Consider the following 25,226-nt stretch of genomic DNA (forward strand, 5'->3'; position numbering starts at 1 on the left):
TTCAAATCCTTGTTTAGTCCAAACGACATTAAACTCCCACATTTATAGATCAATTCCGATTCCTTTTTTCTAACTTCACGATCAAAATTGCCACGCCTGGGGCTAATGTTTAGTTTATATATGCCCATAACTTGCAAGCCCCTTGGATTTGAAACATGTTCTGTTTGGAAATGCATAACCATGGGATTGAAGTTTTTCCTATCTACATTTGGGTTTCTTATATTTGCCACATGTTCTCTTATACGGACATTTAGAGCCCTATATGTCTTTCCTACATAAATGCGATCGCATGGACAATATCCAAATATGGAAATTTCAAACATATTTTTTATTTCTGCTTTTGGCCAAGAAATATAAATATTCAATCAAGCCAATTTTGCATTAGCACAATCAAGGACAGGTACTGTTCACTTTTTTTTGTTAAAAAAAAAACACATTCAGTATAACATTGCCATTAGAACACCTCTGCAACAGGCAAGGGCAGTTTATGGGCGTGACCAAATAATGTATGTGAACTTGGCAAACAAGGGTTTTAATTAACATTTTGTGACATCCCTGACATGAGCTGAGTGATGACCCACCAAACATTCTCCTCACTACTTGATCCACAGTTTTCTTCTAGAACCCAGGTGATGTTTTCACACCTTGTCAATAAAATGCCCTTTTATGCCACAATTATAAAAAGAAGTTAAATAAGTATCTTCTAGAAGAAAACTCAGAAGAAAAAGTTAATTGCAAATGGGCCCTTGCCCCTTCACGACTACCAGATGTGCTTCTCACAGTCACACTGACATATAACCTCTTATCAGGTATCACAGAGACAATAAGCCATACATCGCTGCAGTCAGAGAAGTTGGGTGCTATAGCACTGGGATATTGGCATAGTGGATAGCTCCCTTGCCTTGCACTATCTTCATGGAGGTCATATGTTCTCCCTGTGTCTACGTGGGTTTCCACCGGCACTCTGGTTTCTTCCCACATTCCAAAAAACATACTGATAAGTTTATTGGCTCCCCACTACAACTGGCTCTAGACTATGGTACATGCACTACACGATATTAGATTGTGAGCCCCTCTGAGGGACTGTAAAGGGTAATACTCTGTACAGTGCAGCGGAATATGTCGGCACTATGTACATACTAAATAATTCTAATAATAATATTAACCATTATAACTTCAATTTTGCAAAAGGTATACCCGCCAAGCTCTAAGTAGTTTAGTACTTTATGCATAAGTCTTATCATATAATTTCAGGATGACTTTCATCTTTTTACGAATGGTCCTTCTTAGTTACCAACCCTGAATATTATTTGTGATAATGAATTATTTTGAAACAAAGTGACAGTAATTATATATCTATTTTTCAGATCTTCTCTATCCTTATGGACCTCTCATTGATGCCGTCAGCCCAACGTCAGATGATGGCGGAACACCGTTAATCCCTCTTTCGACATCACTACACCTCTTCGGCAGAAACTACTCCTCTCTTTATGTGAGTAGATTTCTTCAAAATGTCCAAACCAGATAAACATGAAGGGATTTGTAGTTTACCATAAACTGCATCATCTTCAAATATTCCTACTGTCACGCCAGGAGGTAGGCACAAGATCCAGCCTTCAAGCTGCACATTATCCACTCCCTGCTGCCTGTACAGTGTGGACACAAAGTTCATACAGTCTGCCCTTCTATTAATATTGATATATATATATATAGTGTGTGGTCCGGTATAAGTCATGGAGAGAATCCAAGGTCATAACAACAAAAGTTGTTTAAGTGATACCTTTAATGACTAACTGTACGAGAATTCTCTGCAAGCTTACAAAGAAATCTTGTACAGTTTGTCATTTGAGTTATAATCTAAACAACTTTTGTAGTTACATCTTCAGATACATATCAGAACAGTCCTTCTGTTCAGTGTTGTTCAATTCTGTCTTACCCTCTTTCTGCAGAGTTCCCTAGGCTTTGTCCTTGGTCATCTTCTATTCTCTCTTTACCTTGTTCAATGAAACTCCTGATTTGACGTTCATAACCACTTGTTATACGTTGATGACACTTTAGTCTACCCATCAACTCCTGATTTGTGTCTCATTTGTTAATTTATTTATTGTATTTATAAAGTGCCAATATATTACGCAGTGCTGCTGATGTAGGGAAGGAGGTGGGATGAGGACACAGAAGGTGCAGGTTGAGGAGAGGAGCAGACCCACCACTCCCCTGGTCCTGTTGTCTGGTCTGGGTGTGTGACTGAGGTGAAGGCCTCCATAGGAGAAGGCAGCCTCTCCAATCTCCAGCCGGCAATCTCCTAATGTTTACAGAGTACATAGTCTTGTCACTAACTGTCCCTGTGAGGAACTAACAATCTAATTTCTACCATAGTCATATGTCCACCATAACCTAGGGCCAGTTTAGGGGAAAGCCAATTTATCTGTATGTTTTTGTGATGTGGAAGGAACCCAGATTGCCCGAGGAATCCCATGCACACATTGGGAAAACATACACACTCTGTGCAGTTAGTGCCCTGGCTGGAGACCTAGCGCTGCAAGGCAAGTGGCCTATCTACTACATCACCATTAAATGACTTCCCCTCACCTAACAATGTGCCCTCAAACTTTCCTGTTCAAAACTATCTAACCAATTTTCTACATTAACCATTAACAAACAGCTAACTTCAATCAACCCTGATGCTGGTATCTCTTTAACCTACTGTATCTTATGCACACCATCCCCTTAGTCTAGTAAGGCCGAGATATTTTATTCTATGTTGTGTGTTTGTGATTTAGCTCATATTTGTAGACAACAATCTCTGCTAATTTAATGTACAGAACTGCAAAACATGTCTTATCAATGCAGGGAAGGAGGTGGGATGAGGACACAGAAGGTGCAGGATGAGGAGAGAAGCAGACCCACTCCTCTTGTGAAATTTGGCTTGTGAAATTTCGCCAAAGTCATTTTCACAATGCTATTTTTAATGTTGAAAGAATATTCATAAATATTCATGAAAATACATTGTATTTTCGCAATATGGTGAAAAGCGCGAAAATCCTTTAAGAGCAAAAATCCACAAATTATTCATGAACTTAACATTATTTTCATGAACATTAATGCAAAAAGAATAGCGACATTTTTTTGCTTATCACTGTCCACCTCGAGGTTGTTCACCCAGCTCTCGCCATTTCACTAACCAGATCTCCCTTTAGTTGGCGGCACATCTAGCTACCTAATACATGGGGGCACTTCTAGCTACTTAATACTGAGGGTACTTCTGGCTACCTAATGCTAAGGAACACCTGTAACTATAACAGACAAGGGAAGTATGGGAGAAGTAACATCTGGGACAGCCAGCACTCTTGCAGTGGAGTTGGGTGGTGTTTTGTAGGTTTATGGATGGTGAAGTCTAAGGACCCAGGACATCTGTGCCTATAGGCTCCTGTGATGTAAATCCGATCCCGGATGCTGTTGAACATGTGCAGGCGCCAGGAAAAAGGACTGCCATTGATGATAATCATTAGACTAAAATGCACAAGTTTTGTCCAGGCACTGAGAGAACAGCTATTTCATTTTGTTTCTACTGTAAGGTCTCTTTCTAGAGCTGGATATATAAATTCCCCTCCGAGGAGATTTCTTATAAGATCCGATAGTGTTATTATTATTACTTTCATCAGTTGTTTAGTTATAATTAATGATAAATGACACATTGGGATTATTCCGCGTATCAATACTTTCACTAGTTGTCCACACAAAGATGGTTGTAGATTATCACAGGGACATTAAACTATAGTTGGGATCAGATTTAAACTAATAGAGGTAATGAATGCAATGTGGATAATTAAAAGAACATTAGTAGCAAAGGAAAGAGTCTCATATTTTTATTTTCAGTTATATAGCTTTATTTGTAACATTGCGTCATGCTGTCCTATTTGCAGTTTAGAAACCACACTATGTATTTTTAGCTGTAAAACAAATCATAGCTAATGGCCCTTTGAACTTTCCTGCAGTAAAACCTTATCTCAAGCTGTCTCTCACAGTTTCTTGGCTGTTTAAAGGGGCACTACGGCGAAACATTGTACAATTCAAAATATGTGCAAACATAAACAAATAAGAAATACGTTTTTTTCCAGAGTAAAATGAGCCATAAATTACTTTTCTCCTATGTTGCTGTCACTTACAGTAGGCAGTAGAAATCTGACAGAAGCGACAGGTTTTGGCCAAGTCCATTTCTTCGTGGGGGATTCTCCAGTATTTATTTATTTTCAAAAGCACTTAGTGAATGGCAGTTGCTCTGTCAAACTGCAGAAAAACTGTGTAGCGAGCAGGGAGGCTGGCCAGCATCAATGTTTAAATCTAGTGTTGGGCGAACATCTAGATGTTCGGGTTCGGGCCGAACAGGCCGAACATGGCCGCGATGTTCGGGTGTTCGACCCGAACTCCGAACATAATGGAAGTCAATGGGGACCCGAACTTTTGTGGTTTGTAAAGCCTCCTTACATGCTACATACCCCAAATTTACAGGGTATGTGCACCTTGGGAGTGGGTACAAGAGGAAAAAATTTTTTAGCAAAAAGAGCTTATAGTTTTTGAGAAAATCGATTTTAAAGTTTCAAAGGGAAAACTGTCTTTTAAATGCGGGAAATGTCTGTTTTCTTTGCACAGGTAACATGTTTTTTGTCGGCATGCAGTCATAAATGTAATACATATAAGAGGTTCCAGGAAAAGGGACCGGTAACGCTAACCCAGCAGCAGCACACGTGATGGAACAGGAGGAGGGTGGCGCAGGAGGAGAAGAAGGCCACGCTTTGTGAGACACAACAACCCCGGCCTTGCATGAGGGCAAGAAGCGTGCGGATAGCATGCTTTGTACCGCCATGCAGTCATAAATGTAATAAAGATAAGTGGTTCAATAAACAGGGACCACGCGGCAACGCTAACCCAGCAGCAGCAGACGTGATGGAACAGGAGCAGGCGCAGGAGGAGAAGGCCACGCTTTGTGAGACACAACAACCCAGGCCTTGCATGAGGGCAAGAAGCGTGCGGATAGCATGCTTTGTACCGCCATGCAGTCATAAATGTAATAAAGATAAGTGGTTCAATAAACAGGGACCACGCGGCAACGCTAACCCAGCAGCAGCAGACGTGATGGAACAGGAGCAGGCGCAGGAGGAGAAGGCCACGCTTTGTGAGACACAACAACCCAGGCCTTGCATGTGGACAAAAAGCGTGCGGATATAGCAGCAATGCTTTTTGCCGCCATGCAGTCATAAATGTAATACAGATGAGAGGTTCAATAAACAGGGCCCGGAAACGCAACACCATCCCAGATGTTCATTGGTCATGTTACTTGGTTGGGGTCCTGGAGTGTTGCGTAGTCATTTCCAATCCAGGATTGATTCATTTTAATTTGAGTCAGACGGTCTGCATTTTCTGTAGAGAGGCGGATACGCCGATCTGTGACGATGCCTCCGGCAGCACTGAAACAGCGTTCCGACATAACGCTGGCTGCCGGGCAAGCCAGCACCTCTATTGCGTACATTGCCAGTTCGTGCCAGGTGTCTAGCTTCGATACCCAATAGTTGAAGGGTGCAGATGGATGGTTCGACACAGCTACGCCATCTGACATGTAGTCCTTGACCATCTTCTCCAGGCGATCGGTGTTGGAGGTGGATCTGCACGCTTGCTGTTCAGTGGGCTGCGGCTGCATGGGTGTCAGAAAATTTTCCCACTCCAAGGACACTGCCGATACCATTCCCTTTTGGGTACTAGCTGCGGCTTGCGTTGTTTGCTGCCCTCCTGGTCGTCCTGGGTTTGCGGAAGTCAGTCTGTCTGTGTACAACTGGCTAGAGGAGGGGGAGGATGTCAATCTCCTCTCTAAAGTCTCCACAAGGGCCTGCTGGTATTCTTCCATTTTGACCTGTCTGACTCTTTCTTCAAGCAGTTTTGGAACATTGTGTTTGTACCGTGGATCCAGAAGGGTATAAACCCAGTAATTGGTGTTGTCCAGAATGCGCACAATGCGTGGGTCACGTTCAATGCAGTCTAGCATGAATTGAGCCATGTGTGCCAGAGTCCTACCAGAATCCTCATCATCCTCTTGTGAGCGTTGTGATAGTTGTTGTGATGCATCATAGTCGTCACCTTCCTCCTGGTCTGCTTCTGCTGACCATTCGCGTTGAATTGTGGAAGTCCAACGTGCACCGCTCTGGCCCTCGTCAGTGGTGGCATGAAATTCCTGCTCCAACTCCAGCTGTTCCTCCTCCTCTTCTTCGTCATAGCTGCTGGGGCCAGCGTTCCCTGAGGCGGATGGCCTGATGTTGGTACCATCACGCTGATCGTTTTCTCCTTCAGATTCCCCCAGTTGCATCATGACAGCTGTTTCCTTGATTTTTAACATCGACCTCTTCAGTAAACACAGCAGTGGTATGGTAATGCTGACTGAAGAGTTGTCACTGCTCACAAGCAACGTGGATTGCTCAAAATTTTGGAGGACTTGGCAGAGGTCCAACATGTTGGCCCAATCGGATCCACAGAAGCTTGGCAGCTGGCCGGATGCGCCTCGGTACTGCGCCGTCATGTACTGGACCACTGCACTCTTCTGCTCGCAAAAGCGGGCTAGCATGTGCAGCGTAGAATTCCAGCGCGTAGGGACATCACACAGCAAGCGATGGTGGGGGAGATTGAAGCGCTCCTGCATCTTGGCGAGTGCCCCCGAAGCAGTACTGGAATTTCTACAATGTTTGGACACTCGACGCACCTTCAACAGCAGATCGGGCACGCCTGGGTATGTCCTCAGGAACCGCTGAACTACTAGGTTCATCACGTGCGCCAGGCAAGGGATGTGTGTCAGCTTAGCCAACCTTAAAGCGCGAATGAGATTACTCCCATTATCACACACAACCATGCTCGGTTTCAGGTCCAGCGGTGCCAGCCACAAATCCGTCTGTTCCTTTATTCCCCTCCAAATTTCCTCCCCTGTGTGCTGCTTATCCCCAAGGCAGATGAGCTTCAGCAACGCTTGCTGACGCATGCCAACAGCTGTGCTGCACTGCTTCCACGATCCTACTGCTGCTGGGTTAGCGTTTCCGGATGAGGTACAGCTTTGAGATGCGTTGGAGGAGAAGGAGTCAGAGAGGTAGGTGCTGCTGTTATCCAGTGGGAGGGACGGCGGTGCAGCTGTTTGTGGCGTGGGCAACACCCGTGCCGTAGCAGGTGAGGAATCGCTGCCAGGCTCCACAAGGTTCACCCAGTGCGCGGTAAGGGAGATGTATCGACCCTGGCCGAACGCACTCGTCCAGGTGTCAGTGGTGAGGTGAACCTTGCAGGCAACGGCATTCTTCAAGCTTCGGGTTATTTTGCTGACCACGTGCTCATGCAACTCAGGCACTGCAGAGCGTGCAAAGTGGTAGCGGCTGGGAACCACGTAACGTGGGATGGCCACTGACATCATGCCCTTGAAGCTGTTTGTCTCCACCAATCGATATGGCAGCATTTCGCAGGCCAGAAGCTTGGCTATGCTGGCTGTTACTGCCACGGCCCGGGGGTCATTTGCTGGCAATTTCCTCTTGCGCTCAAACATCTCCGACACAGACAACTGAACCGTAGCGCTGCACACGGAAGGGCTGTTGGTTGTTGTGTTTGATGAACACTGGGAGACCTCAAGAGCACTACTCCGGAAAGTGACAGTGTCAGCGTCATCTGATGTTTGTGAATGTTGTGAACCACGCAATGGCTGGGCTACTGCTGCTGCTGAGGCGGGTCTGGTGAACCCAAGGGAGGCAGTGTTGTTTCTGGTACCCTGTCCTGACGCGTTTGCCCAAAGAGTGGGATGTTTGGATAGCATGTGACGGCTCATGCTGGTGGTGGAGAGGTTGTTAATATTTTTCCCCCTGCTCAGGCGGGTCTTGCACACCTTGCAAATCGCCATGGTAACATCCTCAGTGCAGTCTTCAAAGAAAGCCCAGACTTTGGAGCACCTGCCTCCTTGCTGGCGATTTCTGTTTGCTCCTCTTTTGCCTCTCACTTGAACTTCCACGCTTGTGGTGCCTGAAATTGCGCGCCGCCTACCTTGTGGCACAAGGCGAACTCGTGCAGCAGTGGGTTCTTCAACAGACTCATCTGTGCTGCTGCTACGACGGCGATGTTCTCGTTCACAAACAAAATCTGGGTCTCTGTCCACATTGTCCATACCCTCCTCTTCCATCTCCTCAAACTCGTCATATGTCATTGTGGGCCACCGCCGTGGAGTAGAGCTCCCCACAACAACCTCTGCGCAGCACACTCCAACGTCGTCTTCCAGATCTTGTCGGCCGACCTCCTGCAATTGCAACCCCTCCTGCCCAAATTGCTCTGGGATTTGGGTTTCCGAGTCCTCTTCGGACTCGCCTTGTATTTCAGTGCGCGGTGCATTTCCCACAGTTAACGGTTGTGAATCCAGGCACAACATTTCTGGCTGTTCCTCCATTGACCTTTGAAAGGTGGAAGTTTGTTGGGCTGGGAATAGCTCCTGCGAATACCCCATTGTGTCCTGAGGTAATTCATCGGACTGGTTATCTGGCAGTTGTGTGCGTGGTGTCGCTGCCGGTTGTGTCAGCTTTGTGCCCACTGGCTCCTTGTAACTGGCTGAGGACTCGGACCTCGTGCGTGATGTGCTGGTGCTGCTTAACCCACTGCTGGACGCTTGAGAGGTCATCCAAGTAATTATCTGGTCCTGTTCTTTTGGATTTGTGAGGGTTGTTGTCCTGGACAACATGGGCGGTATTGAGTGGGTTTTCTTGGGTGCTCCCCTGTGGCCTGTACGTGAACCGTCAGGGGAAACACCTCTTCCCTTGCCCCTCCCTCTTTCACCGGATTTCTTCCTCATTTCACTTATCCTTACAGTACACGCTGACTGGCAGCAGTACAGTGGCAGTACAGAAATGCTATACAGTACCACTATTCCCAGCAGCGACACAGAGCACAATGCTATACAGTGACGGGTGAGCGGTGTACCACTATTCCCAGCAGCGACACAGAGCACAATGCTATACAGTGACGGGTGAGCGGTGTACCACTATTCCCAGCAGTGACACAGAGCACAATGCTATACAGTGACGGGTGAGCGGTGTACCACTATTCCCAGAAGCGACACAGAGCACAATGCTATACAGTGGCGAACGAGCGGTGTACCACTATTCCCAGCAGACACAGAACAGTACACAGAATGCTATATAGTGTGGCTGAACGAGCGGTGTACCACTATTCCCAGCAGACACAGAACAGTACACAGAATGCTATATAGTGTGGCTGAACGAGCGGTGTACTACTGTTCCCAGCAGACACAGAACAGTACACAGAATGCTATATAGTGTGGCTGAACGAGCGGTGTACTACTGTTCCCAGCAGACACAGAACAGTACACAGAATGCTTTATAGTGTGGCTGAACGAGCGGTGTACTACTGTTCCCAGCAGACACAGAACAGTACACAGAATGCTATATAGTGTGGCTGAACGAGCGGTGTACTACTGTTCCCAGCAGACACAGAACAGTACACAGAATGCTATATAGTGTGGCTGAACGAGCGGTGTACCACTGTTCCCAGCAGACACAGAACAGTACACAGAATGCTATATAGTGTGGCTGAACGAGCGGTGTACCACTATTCCCAGCAGACACAGAACAGTACACAGAATGCTATATAGTGTGGCTGAACGAGCGGTGTACTACTGTTCCCAGCAGACACAGAACAGTACACAGAATGCTATATAGTGTGGCTGAACGAGCGGTGTACTACTGTTCCCAGCAGACACAGAACAGTACACAGAATGCTTTATAGTGTGGCTGAACGAGCGGTGTACTACTGTTCCCAGCAGACACAGAACAGTACACAGAATGCTATATAGTGTGGCTGAACGAGCGGTGTACCACTGTTCCCAGCAGACACAGAACAGTACACAGAATGCTATATAGTGTGGCTGAACGAGCGGTGTACTACTGTTCCCAGCAGTGACACACAATGACTGGGGGGGACCCTGGCTAGCGTGGCTGGAGCGCGAACTACCCTGCCTGCCTACCCAAAGCTAAACCCACAGACAAATGGCGGAGATATGACGTGGTTCGGGTATTTATTTACCCGAACCACGTGACAGTTCGGCCAATCAGAGCGCGTTCGGGTCCGAACCACGTGACCCGTTCGGCCAATCACAGCGCTAGCCGAACGTTCGGGGAACGTTCGGCCATGCGCTCTTAGTTCGGCCATATGGCCGAACGGTTTGGCCGAGCACCGTCAGGTGTTCGGCCGAACTCGAACATCACCCGAACAGGGTGATGTTCTGCAGAACCCGAACAGTGGCGAACACTGTTCGCCCAACACTATTTAAATCCTTTTTAGGGAATATCTTTATAAAGAATAAAAGCTTTGCTAAGAATCCTCTAGGAAGAGATGGACTAGTCCAAAACCTGCCACTTCTGACAGATTTCTACTACCTACTGTAAGTGACAGCAACATCAGAGAAAAGTAATTTATGGCTCATTTTACTCTGGAAAAAATGTACTTCTTATTTGTCTGTTTGCACATATTTTAAATTTTTCAATTTTTTGCTATAGTTCCTCTTTAAGCTCTTTAGAAAACAGGACTGAGTTTGACCAAGTTGGTTGAATAGTTCAGAGAAGCTCTTTTGCATAGATAACAACTCAAGCTTTTTAAAACACGATCAGACTCTTTTCTTTGCAACTAATGTTCTATTTATTTTCCAATGCTACACATACAATTTATTATCTCAAAATTTTATTTTTGTTTCAGATTTACATAAAAAGCTCCTCTGAGGTCAAGTTAGCAACATGGTTATGCTCTCTGTGAAGCACTGTGCAAGCTGTTAGCACTATGTAACAGTATTATAATAATATACAATACAATTACATTTGTAAATTGCGTTTCTCCCATAGGACTCAAAGCGCATAGATATCACTCAGATCAATACAGGGTTGCAGGCTGGACTGTGTTACAGAGGAAATAGGTGGTAATAAATGCCAGACAGGTGGCTTTTCAGTTAGGAATTGAATGCCTTTTAGGGATGGAGATGTCCTGATTGTGTGTGGCAGGGAGCTCCAAAGGTTTTGAGGTGGACTCTGGGGGTGACGAAGTTATTAGATCCTTTTGATCTAAGATTGTGTGTGTGGGGGGGGGAGGGTGTGATGCAGTTGCAATAAGTCCTTCAGGCATCCAGGACCCAGATCGTGCAAGGAGTTGAATGTCGATAAGCCAATCTTAAAGTGGATCCGAGATAAACTTTTACTCATTGCATAATTGTGTTCCTTTCATATAGTTTATAAGGCATTCCTCAAGCCAAATACTTTTTTTTGTTTTGTTTTAATACTCTAATTCCCTTTAAACGAAGCAAGCCACGCCCACAGCTCCTTTTGTACCTTGGCATTGTAGCAAGGGCTTATGGGAGCTCAGTCTGGGCAGGAGGAGGAGTAGGTTACTAGCCATTGATTTCAGAGGCAGAGGGGAGGAGGGAGGAGGAGAGGGGACTGAATTTACACACAGGCAAGCTGATAGCATCTCCAGCCCTCAGCCTGTGACAATGTGACAAACAGAACATGGCTGCCCTCATTGTATCACAGGAATAAATAATCATAAACTTTTGTAGCTGTTTGCAGCTAGATACGCTGTGTAAACTATCTAAACTTTAGATAAAATATATAGACAAGTTACTTGCTATAGTTAGTTTTTCATTTCAGATCCGCTTTAAGCACAATTCTCAATGTTATTAGTAGCCAGTGGAGTGAGTGAACGGTTGGTGTTATGTGGCAATGGCAGGGTTGGCTAGTTAACAGACTTGCAGCGGTATTCTGTACAACAAACAATAATAATAACATGCTCATATCCTTTTCTCTTGAACAGGTGAATAATAATGGCTTATTGTCCTTCCGATCTTCCGTTTCACAATTTACACCACAACAACTTCCTGTCGCTTTGGGAAACCCATTTTTGGCCGTGTTCTGGGCAGATATAAACAATCAGGTAGCAGGAGACATATATTATCGTCAGAGCACCGATCCAGATCTTCTGCACCAAGTCTCTTCCGATATCAGAACTTACTTCCACGATGAGGATTTCACAGCTCAGTGGGTGTTTGTGGCCACGTGGCACAGAGTGGCGTATTTTGGATCTAATACTAATAAGGTAAAATTTCACGTTTTCTGCAAACATTGCATTGAATAGTGATAGTATCACTAAATCTTTGATGGAATTATTATTTAATGTTATACTATTATACTTTATAAATGTCACATGTGTTGAACCCAGGGCCAGATTTACCATAAGGCAATGTAGGCATGTGCCTACAGGCACCTGATGATGTAAAGGTGCCTCCCTCCCCACCCCAAGTGCCTGCCCTCCTGCCTTACCTATGCAGAGTCCTGAACGGAGTGGAAATGAGAGGCCACTCACCTGACTCTCAGCATTCCACTGATGAGATCTACCTTCAACTGGGGGCACCTCTAGCTTCCTAATACTGAGGGTACCTCTAGCTTCCTAATACTGAGGGTACCTCTGGCTACCTAATACTAAATGGCACTAGCCAGCACAATAGTGGTTTGATTTGGTGGTGGTTTGTTGGCCCTTGGAGGGTGAAGTATAGGGAGCCAGGACATCTGTGCCTATAGGCTCCTGTGAGGTAAAACCGGGCCTGGTTAAAAAATGAGCAAACCCATCAGCTGAGCTCTACAAAGGCCCTAGGGCTAATGCCACATGTTATTTCAAATTGTGTATCTTAATTCTGAGGACAATTGAACCTCTCCATTATGCTTGTAGCATAACCTGTCAGGTTGGGGGTGTCCTTGCTGCTGCCAATCACTCTATTTAAACAAGTGTGGAAACTATCTCTCATGATTTGTACAACAAATTACTCATGCAGTAGAGGAGATACCTGGGCTTTCTGTAATGAGACACAGAGTACAGATTCCAACCTTCTATCTATCCCGAAGAATTTCTGTCTGATTGTAAGCAAATAATATGCAGTTAGACTGCTGGACGCTCCTTTGTGTTTTTGATACTTCTATTGAATCATGCTACCGATAAAGGTAATTTACAAAACATGTTATTTTTCACCTTAACTATTAGAAAAGATATTTTTTTTCGATGAAACAGTACAGGGGAAACGCAAAAAAATTAGAATGTCATGCAAAAGTCTATGTATTACAATAATTTACCTTAAAAGGTGAAACTATTCTATGAAACAGACTCATTACCTGCACAGCGAGATTTTTCAGGCCTTAATTTGTTATAATGTTGATAATTATGGCTCACAGCTTATGAGAAGCCCAAAATCAAAATCTCAGCCTGTTAGAATATTGTGAAAATGTTCAGTATTCTCAGCTCAAAGTGTCAGACTCTAATCAGTTAATTTGCCCAAAACACCTGCAAAGGGGCCCTATTTCATGTATTAGTTTAACCTTTAAGTTGGATTACTAAAAGAAACGACTGTTGCACGATACTCAAATGTTTTCGAGATTCACGTGTAAGTAACATCAAACATATTTTGAGTATTTTTTTGCACTCTGGTGGCTTTAAAGTGCGTTAAAACAGGACTTCAAAAACTCTTGCACCTTTTGGGCGGGGGCAGCAGCTGAGGGTTCTGTCTCATTTGTTGATCATCGCAATATCATAACATATTGTGGCACCTATTTTCATTAAATCAGATGGTTGACCGCCAACAAGTTGACAGATCTATGGCTACCTTTAATTTTTAAAGATCCCAGATGCCTGAATGACACAGGCATTGTTCTCCTCACTCCAAACAAGTCCAGCCCATGGTATGCCGCTCATTGTCCCTCCATCCCCCTTTATAGCAATAGACACGCCTGCAGTCTGTACAGCATCGAGCCCTAAACTGTCACCTGAGGGATCCAGTCCCAATCTCTGCCAGGTGGCAGTAATCCTTAGTGTGTATGTAGCTTATAGGCTAAAATTCTATTCCTCTCTAGGTCAGTGGATTTACACGTTCGTGGATTTGTTATGGGGAAAAAGTATATATTATTATAAAAGAATTGGGTGATGTATTCCTAGATTCATAGTATGGTTACATAAAGTAACCATGTACATTCAAGACCATTTACTTCATTCTTCTTTCACTTATAAATGATCATGTTTTCACAGGTGGACACATTTCAAGCTGTCGTCACTACTGATGGCAACCAGACCTTCCTCTTCTACAACTATGCAGATCTTCAGTGGCCAAGCATGCGAGAAGATGGTTCAAGATATGATGGACCTCTAACACTGGTGAGGGAATTGTTATTGACACATATGAGTCAGCAATAGATTCAAACCAGCTCTTTTGTTTCTCAAGCGGTTTGAGGGAGCTGACATGTTGCATCATCTTGGTCTTCTCAAGTGAATTTGAAATTGAGGTTTAAATGAAAACATCTTCTCACTTGTATGTCTCATGACAAATGTATTCTGACTTCAGTTCTCAATTTGGTAACCTCCTAACCGGGGTTCATTATGACACCTCATGGACAGCGGAGATTCACCGATATGATCACTTCAGGCAGATAGCAGAACCATTCCAGAGGTCTGTATCTTGATAATCACATCTTCTTTTATTAGGGCAACAATACAGATGTGATGCTGGGAGATACATACACTGGGGAAAGTAAAAAAAGGCGTACGTACAAAACGGGTGTCAGGAAAAAATGGCGCGGGGTGTAAACGATAAGCGTTAATACCGTTTATAAAAATATGGTGTTGTATTTCGTTTACAAATAATGTTTTACAAATTTAGAAATCATTAAATAATGTGTTCAAATTGCCAATTGTGAAATCTTTAATCTTCCCTGTTTCAAAAGTGAAACTTATAATTAAGTTTGTTAAAAAACGATAATATATGTTATATGGTTATAATTGTATATTATTGTGAATAACCTTAATTTATTGTTTCTTCTGATAATAAAATGTGAAAATATTGTTTATAACGATGATATAAATGTAACTACATTCGTAATAAATTGTTGTAAAACATTAGTAAGTATTACTAAAATTTTACTAAAAATAAACCTAATCCTACTCTCACACAGAACCCTCCCTACACCTATCCCTTAGACCCCCCCTGGTGGTGACTAACCCTAACCACCCCCCTGGTGGTGCCTAACCCTAACCACCGCCCTGGTGGTGCCTAACCCTAACCAATCCCCTGGTGGTGCTTAACCCTAACCACCGCCCTGGTGGTGCCTAACCCTAACCACCGCCCTGGTGGTGCCTAACCCTAACCACCGCCCTGGTGGTGCCTAAACCTAACCACCCCCCTGGTGGTGGCTAACCCTAACCACCCCCCTGGTGGTGCCTAAACCTAACCACCCCCCTGGTGGTGCCTAACCCTAACCACCCCCTTAGTGGTTCCTAACCCTAAAACCCCCCTTTCTGATCGCTTAATTGTATGGATAATAATGTTTTACAAGTAGTGACTGTAAAAAATGTATTGCAATTTACGTTACGTACTGATCGCTTTATTTTGTGAATAATAATGTTTTTCATACAGTAAAGGATAACATTTTAAATAATGTTTTAATTAAATACAATAAATCATCACAAGTGCAGTGATAAAACATCAAAAATCTGCGGGTGTTGTTTGTAAAACGTTAATAATCTCCAGCGCCCTTTGCAAAATGTTAATAATCTCCGGCGCCCTTTTTTCCTGTTTGGCGCCCTTTAAACGATATTTAATATGGCAGTCAATGGCGGCGCCGTTTTTGTCCACTTGCCTCATGCGCCCATATTTCCCAGCTCCCAAAAAAAGACCTCTGCAATACAGTTACCTCAGATATCTTTCCCAGAGTGCTCTGCTTGAGCAACTGGAAGCAGAAAGTAGGAGGGAAAATGTACATACCGGAAAAGGGGCGTTACAGAAAAAGGCCACAGGGTGGCTGTGCTGCATACTAACTGAAAAATATACATGTTGTAGAGAGATATAACAGCAGTCAGAATAGCAATGCAATAATGAGCTTCGGCTGAGGCAGAACAAAGGTATTTGTCCATTAGACCAGCAATTTAGCTGACAATATACTAGTGCTAGAGAACAAATCTGCTTATTACTACTCTTCCACGTCAGATTGATCCGTATTTAGAATGAGCCTTAACTTGTACTGTTATGATTACTATTCTAAAACATCTATAAATCTACTATTCTTGCTCCTAAAAATAGGCTGGAATAAACAGTGGCTACAACACTGGATACTACACACTCCCAGGATCCCTGTCACATGACATCAGGAATGTATCGTCCACCAGTAACGTCAATGTCACCGGACGCTGGGTCTTCAAAGTGGGCAACCTACATCCAGAGGACATCAACGGGGCTTTAGGTAAGAAGAAAAATGAGAAAATGATGCTATATGTGCTGTAATTTACTTCACATTAACTTAATGATGAGGACTCTCCAAATCACTCATTAACATACAAAAATTATTGAAGAGTTGTTAAAATCGTTGATGCGAAATCCGAAAATTAGTTCATGTCTACTCTTTATTGTAACTGGCATTAAAGTGGACCTGAACTCTTGCACAGGACTGAAGGAAAACATAGAGAAATACACCCTGTGTGTATTTAGATTTTGATCTCTCAGCCGAGTCAGCTCAGGAATCTCCTCCGCCATAATTTGTAAAGCCAGGATGTTAACAATACGCCTGCTTCAATGAAAGCAGGAAGTAGACACTCTGCAGTTGAGAGGAAGCTCTGAGTTCCGGCCCACTTTGATATTTGCATACTGATCAGTATGACTAACACGGAATCCCACAAATCAGGAACACAAGCAGTCATGGGTCTGATCCAGTTCACTTTTTGTTATAAGTTTTCTCCTCGGAGATATTTTTTCATCTTCTGCTTTAAATAACTTTTCAGCATTCTACAATTAACAAATTACCAAAAGAGCTGGTGAGAAAGTACTGTCCAAAATATTCAGAGGGTTTACTTGCTTGCTGCTGGCTTAAATTACATTTTATTGATAAAATGTCACTTAGGAGAAAAAGTAAATTGAATCGAGCTTCTTAAAGTAAAAGTACCAAAGAGCAGGTGAAAAAGTACTGTCCAAATGATTCATTATCTCATCACTAGTAAAATGTCCTGCAGATAATCCCAGTGAAAGCAAACATGATTTCTTTTTCAGGTAATGATGCTGAAGTTCTCACCACAGAAACGCCACTAAGCACCACAACTCATCCAGGTAAAGAACAATGTTTTTTTATGAAGAAAAACGCCTTACAAAAACAAATATTTTAATAGCTGTACTAGCAAACTCTATAAAACTTTGTGTTTTTTATTTTATTTTTTATATTTTTTACAAAATTAGAATGCATTTTGCAGCCTAGAAAAATATTGCATTAATAAAACTATTTTTTTCCAAATTAATTTTGCAGAAATTTCTACTAATCCAATCTACATCCAATCCAGGACAACTGTAGCCCCATCTCCAGTCTTAAGATCATCAGGTATTATTACATGATGAAAAATCTGATCAAGGCACACAACAATTATCAGCTGATCCACCAATTATCAAAACCCTCCCAAACATAAAACTTAAAGGAAACATAAAGTGAGGGGAATATGGAGACTGAAAGCAAATATTTTGTCCAGCAATCTGACTTCATACAATTTTTATGTTTACGTATACATCTGATTAATGTTAGAACTGGTCTTTTTCAACTGTGACCTTCAATAGGAGGTTCAATTGTGACCTTCAATAGGAGGTGGATCCAGTGACCTTGGTAAAAAGATACACACAAAAGAAAGTCAGGAGCCCATTATGATGTAAGAAAAATCAAGTACTCACAAACCCAGGTTGCTAGATAGCAACCTCCTTCAACCCGTGTGGGGAACGCCTGTCCCTTATTTGGGTTACAGGTCTCTCGACGAGGAAGGTCACTCTCTCGAAAAGGTCAGACTACTGTCTCTGTCCTCCTCCTACACTTGTAGGTGGGGGGAGGAGGGGGGGGGGGGTAAGAGGTGCCCAAAGGGTTTTAAAATAATTAAAACCAATATAAAAGGTAAGGTAAAAGAACTTTTGCTTTGGCAATGCTAAATTCATTTTGTCCTGCCAATAAAGCTTATTTGAATTTGGACTGCATACCTAGAGATGAATATCTTAGCTGTATGCTGAAATGTTGTTTTATGAGCAATAACATATTTTTTCAGCATACAAGCTTAGACATTTATCTCTTGGTAAGCAGTCTCTTATTTCTTACACTGTAATTATTTTATAGCCCTTTGGGTGTCTCTTATACCCACCTACAATTGTATTTACCTGTGATGTTTACACGGGGATGTCCCTAAATTGACTACTTGGATAGGGATTTGAATGTAGGAATTTGAATGATAAATGATTCTTCCTTTGCCTCAGATCTGCTCTACCCATATGGAACCTCAGTTGACACCATGAGTCCAAAATCAGATGATGGAAGTTCACCATTAGTAGGTCTTTCCACAGATGTTCCACTTTTTGGGAGAAATCGCACTTCCCTCTATGTAAGCATGGTTCTGGAATGCTTAATATTCTCAAATTTAGCAGTTCTTGGATTAGACACTTAACAAAAAATGTTTAAAGGACAACTGAAGCGAGAAGAATATGGAGGCTACCATATTAGTTTCTGTTTAAACAATACCAGTTCTCTGGCAGTCCTGCTGGTCTATTTGGCTGCAGTAGTGTTTGAATCGCACCTGAAACAAGCATTCAGCTAATCTTGTCCGATCTGACAATAATGTCCATAACTCCCAACTGTCCCTCTTTTGGAGGGACAGTCCCTCTTTGGGAGCCCTGTCCCTCTTTCCTCCTCATTTGTCCCTCTTTCAGGACTTTGTCCCTCTTTCTATGTAAATATTTGTATTTCTCTACTGAAAAATGTGTTTGACTCTAAACTTTATTCCCATCCTTTAAATTGATATTTCTAATTTTCCAATGTTAATATGGAGGAAAATGAACCAAGATAGAAAGGACCAGTGTCTTTTAAGTTATAAAACAATCAATTTTCCTCATGAAATCTTTATGGTATTCATGACTATGGGTGTGTCGGGGCGGGATAAGGGGTTTGGCAGGGGCATGGCTTAAGTGTCCCTCTTTCTCATCTCAAAAATTTGGGAGGTATGATAATGTCAATGATCAACACCTGATCTGCTGCATGCTTGTTGAGGGTATATGGCTAAAAGTATTATAGGTAAAGGATCGGCAGGACAGCCAGGCAACAGGTATTGCTTAAAAGGAAATAAATATGGCAGCCTCCTTATCTCTCATGCTTCAGTTGTCCTAGTCTTCAAGCATATCAAAACCAGACTCCAACTAAAACTTCACTACAATTTTTTGGTCTGCTTTCTGTAACTCTAGAGAAGTTCTCTTAAAGTGGGACAAAACTCTGACATCCATTCATTCCGAATTCTGCGGAAACGCTGCATTACCGCAACTCGAAAATTTTAGCCTAATCACATAACTCGAAAGCTTTTTAGTGGAAATTGGATTAATGCTGTAATTTTAGGACAATCAGAAGACTTCGAAAGTATTAGGTAAATCAGAGAATGCAGAAATTTACCGTGGTTGCTAATCGGAAATGTGGTTCATCTCGCATAATAGCGTTCATGCCCAAAAAAATTGCTGATTCTGCATTTTATTTTATTTTTACAATTAACTTTATTGAAAACAATAATAATTTTGCAGAAATCAGAAGTTCAGATTTCTGGGGAATTCTGAAGAATCGGAAAGACACTTATCGGAAAGCAGAAATTCCATCGGAATCGGAAATCGGCTTTTCTGACCATCCCTAGTGTCCACACCAAAACAAAAAGGCTACAGATTGATTGTAATATTGGTCACTGGTCTTGACAATGTTTGAGAGTCTAGAGTCCTTTCCATGAACATTACACCTCACCTTTGTCCCTAAAAGAGATAATTAGATATCACAGTATGAATAGGTCATTTCTGCATTTGGCAAAATATAACCATTTCCTTTTTCTTTTTCGCAGGTGGATAATAATGGTTTGCTGTCCTTCCGTTCAGCCATCTCACAATACGTACCGCAAGCCCTCCCACAGGCTTTTGGAAACCCCTTCTTGGCTCTGTTTTGGTCAGACATAAATAACCAAGTAGCCGGTGATATATTTTATCGCCAGAGCACCGATCCTGATCTGCTGTCTCGGGCCACCTCTGATATCCATGCCTACTTTCACAATGTGACTTTCACAGCTCATTGGGCGTTTGTAGCCACCTGGCACAGAGTTGCATATTATGGGTCAAACACCAACAAGGTAAGAAAACTAATGAATGGTCATTAAAGGGGCACTTAAGCCAAAATAAAAAAATGAGTTCTACTCACCTGGGGCTTCTACCAGCCCCCTGAAGCTGTCCAGTGCCCATCTAGACTAGCTCCGATGCTCCTGGCCCCGCCGGCAGCCACTTCCGGTTTCGGCGACAGGAGCAGACAGGCCAGGAATGCGAGTGATTCTTCACGTTCCTGGCCGTAATAGCACCCTCTATGCTGTTATAGCATATAGCATATATCATATGACAGGCAGCATGGAGGGTGCTATTACGGCCAGGAACGCAAAGAATCACTCTCGTTCCTGGCCTGTCGGCTCCTGTTGCCGAAACCGGAAGTGGCTGTCGGCAGGGCCAGGAGCATCGGAGCGAGTCTACGTGGGCACCGGACAGCTTCAGGGAGCTGGTAGAAGCCCCAGGTGAGTAAAATTATTTTTTTATTTGGCTTAAGTGACCCTTTAAACCATATATCTCTTTTTATCTCTCTCTTTTGTGTCAGGGTTCCTCTTTTATGCTCCATATAGCCCACCCTTTTAGTTTGATTTATAAAGGTGACGTCTCTACATCAGCCAGTTACTGGACATACACTACCATGGCTTAGAGAAGACACAGCTAGATGACAACTTTGCTGGGCCCGGGAAGGAGCAATGCAGGATGAAGCTCAAGGGACTGGAGGAAGTGGAGCTTTTGGGGTTTTGGGATGGGCCGTGATGACCTGTCACTCAACCTCCTTCCAATGTTAGCCTGCAGATGAATCTAAGGGTTGTAGAATGGGGTGAAAAATTTATAGTGTAGGTAGGAACAGCACAGAACTGCCCAGTGGTGGATTTATGTGACCCTCTGAATTAAAAATCTCCGTAGGTAAGGATGGGACAGTGGATTGCAGTTTAAAGTTTATCCTCCTGGTAGGGAGATGAAAGTGCAGGAAAAACCAAAATTGTTGAACATGGCTTTAAATTAGGATTGAATATGACTTTTTGTCAACGCTTAAGTCTGTCCAACTTCAGTGCACAGTTAAGTTGTCCGTCCTAAATGCTCCTCCTCTCTGCTTACAGGTGAACACGTTTCAGGCTGTGCTGAGCACCGACAGCAATCAGACATTCCTCCTCTACAATTATGCTGATATTCAGTGGCCAAGTGTGGTAAATGGTTCCATCCAGGAAGGACGTACTGCCCTGGTGAGTATACCCATTACCGGCTGAGTTAAAGTCATAGCATGTATAGGTGCCTTTTGACAGCAGATAAACCATTTCACAATTAGCAAAAAATGTGGCCTTGGTGGGTGAACCCACATGACTCATTGAACAGAAGTTATTTAGTTCATCGGTAGCTTTTGATAGCTGATGAACTATATGCAGTTTGCCTTCAAAAAACACTTGCTGATGAGTTACACCTACAAGTTTATTTCATTAAACCCTCAACATTTGATTAAATACATATCCAAAATGTGGCACTCGGGGGACACATGTCAGCACATTTCTCACCACTTCTGCCCACATGTAACGAAGGGGGCATTGGGGGGTGGGGGTGTTTACTGCTGACTTATGACTCGAGTATAAGCCGTCAAGACCCCCACTTTTGGGATAATTGTATGGCCCCAAAAACGTGGCTTATACTCAAGTGTTTACAGTAGATGTAAAAGTATTTTTCCATTATTTCCTGTATTCTACAGGCTGGGCTTAATAGTGGATTCAACTCAGGATACTACACAATCCCAGGTTCTATGACTCCATCTATAAGGAATATATCATCTACAAGTAATGTCAATGTACCTGGGCGTTGGGCATTCAAAATGGACCAGTTACATCCAGAAGATATCGCTGGAAATATCGGTAAGTGTGCACTGTTTTCCCACTCCTTAGTAAAGAGCATGTGATTTGCAAATGTGTTTGTTGCTTGTTTATTACCGGAAATATATTGATGGCCAATAAAGGAAATTCTACTAACACTGTTTTGTTTTTCATTTTAGATAATTCTACAGATGTTCTTTTGGAAACTACGATTGCCCCAATCTACAGAACATCTACTCCAGCTCCTGTATTATACTCTTCAGGTACATTCACTGAGTTGTTCTTTTTTCTTTTCTGCCAAATAACTGTTTGGATGAGTGTTGTATAAGTATTTATTTCGTATTAACCACTTCACAACTGAGGGGTTTTAACCCTTGAGCACCAGAGCAATTTTCACCTTTCAGCGCTCCTTCCATTCATTCGTCTATCACTTTATAATTACTTATCACAATGAAATGAACTATATCTTGTTCTTTTCGCCACCAATTAGGCTTTCTTTAGGTGGGACATTATGCCAAGAATTATTTTATTCTAAATGTGTTTTAATGGGAGAATAGGAAAAAATGTGGGAAAAAGTTTATTATTTTTCAGTTTGCGGCCTTTATAGTTTTTAAATAATGCATGCTACTGTAATTAAAACCCATGAAATTTATTTGCCCTTTTGTCCCGGTTATAAAACAGTTTAAATTATGTCCCTATCACAATGTTTGGCGCCAATATTTTATTTGGAAATAAAAGTGCATTTTTTTCAGTTTTGCGTCCATCCCTAATTACAAGCCCATAGTTTATAAAGAAACAGTGTTATACCCTCTTGACATAAATATTTAAAAAGTTCAGTCCCTAGGGTAACTATTAATGTATTTTTTTTAATTGTAATATTTTTTTTATTTTTTTTTCAATTACAAAAAAAAAAGGTTGGGGAGTGTGGGAGGTAATGAGTTAATTTTTAGTGTATAACTAATATATTTGTATATGAAAAATGCTTTAGGGTGTAGTTTTACTATTTGGCCACAAGATGGCCACAGTAAGTTTTTGTTTATGCGACCTACAAGCGTACAGGAAGTACGCTTGCAGGAAGTTCAGGGAGGCTGGGAGGATATTTTTTCACAATGATCGCGCTGCTTCTCGTAGAAGCAGCTGATCATTGCGGGGGGCTTAGATCAACGAACGGGAAAGGTTTTTCCCGTTCATTGCTCTCCGGGCAAGTGGGCGGCGGCATGCACGAGCGCGGGGGCATGCAGACAGAAGAGTGGGAGCGCGGACAGCGGCAGGAGCGGCGCAGGTGCGGATTTCTCCGTCCCTTGGTGTTAATTGGGTGGAAAAAGGGACGGAGAAATCCGCACCGCTGGGGGTAAAGTGGTTAAATTTCCAACATGAAACAATATGAACACACGGCCTATAAACTTTATATATAGTGCTCATCTCTCCTTAAAGGTAGATAAATCATATACAGCAAGCAAGGGAGCTCAGAGCTAACATTGAATACAATTTATTGAAAAAATAGCAATATAGACAAACTGACTCACAATAACCCCCCCCTTCCCCCAAACCAAGCAGAAACATCCGGACTAAATACACGTGTCCAAATATAGGAGTGCACTTCCTATGATACCGGGATCCAAATATGCATGTGTATATACTTTCTTCTGGCCCAGATTTGATCTGCAATAAAGAGACATCCAAAACCAGATTACAGCGTGCAAGTCTTCGGCATCGCCCCTGTGTGCAATGACATGCACGCCTCTATATTGACTATATACGCAACCATTACTGACATATGCATCTAATGTCAAGCCTCAACCAGCTATGCTGCGAGCTTAGAAAGTTTGTTTGGCTGTTGGCTAGCCCACTCACGTGTACCACTGGTAGAAATGTGTACCTCTGTGCGATTTCTCACGTCTCAGCTAAAGCTGATGTGGGGCAGTGACTTGGTAATCCCTTCATGGTAGGATGCGGACTGCCCCGTTATCATACTATGGAACTCCGTGCAGCCGCCGCTAGGAGGAAGGTTGCGGAGGTACGGAGGACATACACCACGCCTACTGAACAGAGGACATCACGGAACACATGACGCGTTTCATCCACTTAGGATTTCTTCAGACGTGCAGCGTCAAGCTAAAGGGCACATACTTTTATACCCAATAAGGCGTTTACATATAGCGGAAAAATTTAAAAACACAGTTGCCATGGAAACATATGTTCACTCTATGGGTAGCAGTTAACCATTAAAGTGGCTCTTAAGCCCCCCCCCAAAAATGAGTTTTACTCACCTGGGGCTTCCAATAGCCCCCTGCAGCTGTCCGGTGCCATCGCCGTGTTCCTTTCGATCCTCCTGTTACCGCTGGCGGCCACTTCCGGTTTCGCCGTCAGCCGCCGACAGGCTGGGAATGCGAGTGATTCTTCACGTTCCCAGCCACAATAGTGCCCTCTATGCTGCTATAGCAGTCCTCTATGCTGCAATAGCAGCATAGAGGGAGCTATTGTGGCTGGGAATGAGAGGAATAACTCGCGTCCCCAGCCTATCGGCGGCTGACGGTGAAACCGGAAGTGGCCAGCGGCGGGGACAGGAGGATCGGAGGGACACGGCGAGGGCACCGGACAGCAGCAGGGGGCTATTGGAAGCCCCAGGTGAGTAAAACTCTTTTTTTTTGGTCTTAAGGGTCACTTTAAAGTGGACCCAAACCAAACATTTTTTTTATTTCAAAATATTTAGTTGCACCACTCTGACACATACAAAGATAAATAAATACTCCTTCAAACCTATGAGCATTTCAGTGCATGCTTTTCACCCTTCTCTTTTCATAACTAGGGTTATACTGGGGGCAGCCATTAGCAATTCCTCCATTGTCGGACAACAGTTTGACGGATTTTTTCCCGGCAATTTGAAAGGACGGGAGGGGTTACTCAAAAAAATGTAAAATATTTTATATTTGTCATCATGCAGCTGAAAAAAAGGCTGCTATTTATTATCATAATTTAGAAAATAGATTTTATTTCTGAAATCTTGTATTTTTAATTTGGGTCCACTTTAAGCACTTTGATTAGCAGTGGGTTCCATGTTACAGAAACGCCTTCATATTCAAATCCTTGTTTAGTCCAAACGACATTAAACTTCCACATTTATAGATCAATTACGATTCCTTTTTTCTAACTTCACGATCAAAATTGCC

At 43.0% G+C, this 25,226-nt stretch overlaps 1 protein-coding gene across 1 annotated transcript in view; it reads left to right on the forward strand.

Moving 5' to 3' along the window:
* The window catches only part of LOC137522290 (uncharacterized), a gene marked incomplete at its 3' end in the record, with an annotated part of 138,123 nt that overhangs the window by 29,704 nt on the left and 83,193 nt on the right, over window positions 1–25,226 (forward strand). Inside the window, exons 14-24 of the mRNA XM_068242320.1 lie at window positions 1,368–1,492; window positions 11,875–12,156; window positions 14,131–14,256; window positions 16,175–16,334; window positions 17,135–17,191; window positions 17,385–17,456; window positions 18,365–18,489; window positions 19,975–20,256; window positions 21,322–21,444; window positions 21,939–22,098; window positions 22,236–22,319. Coding sequence (XP_068098421.1) covers window positions 1,368–1,492; window positions 11,875–12,156; window positions 14,131–14,256; window positions 16,175–16,334; window positions 17,135–17,191; window positions 17,385–17,456; window positions 18,365–18,489; window positions 19,975–20,256; window positions 21,322–21,444; window positions 21,939–22,098; window positions 22,236–22,319 — 1,596 coding nt within the window. The remainder of the gene's footprint in view (window positions 1–1,367; window positions 1,493–11,874; window positions 12,157–14,130; window positions 14,257–16,174; window positions 16,335–17,134; window positions 17,192–17,384; window positions 17,457–18,364; window positions 18,490–19,974; window positions 20,257–21,321; window positions 21,445–21,938; window positions 22,099–22,235; window positions 22,320–25,226) is intronic.

Source organism: Hyperolius riggenbachi, chromosome 6, assembly GCF_040937935.1.
Source record: "Hyperolius riggenbachi isolate aHypRig1 chromosome 6, aHypRig1.pri, whole genome shotgun sequence".
Taxonomy (NCBI): Eukaryota; Metazoa; Chordata; class Amphibia; order Anura; family Hyperoliidae; genus Hyperolius; species Hyperolius riggenbachi.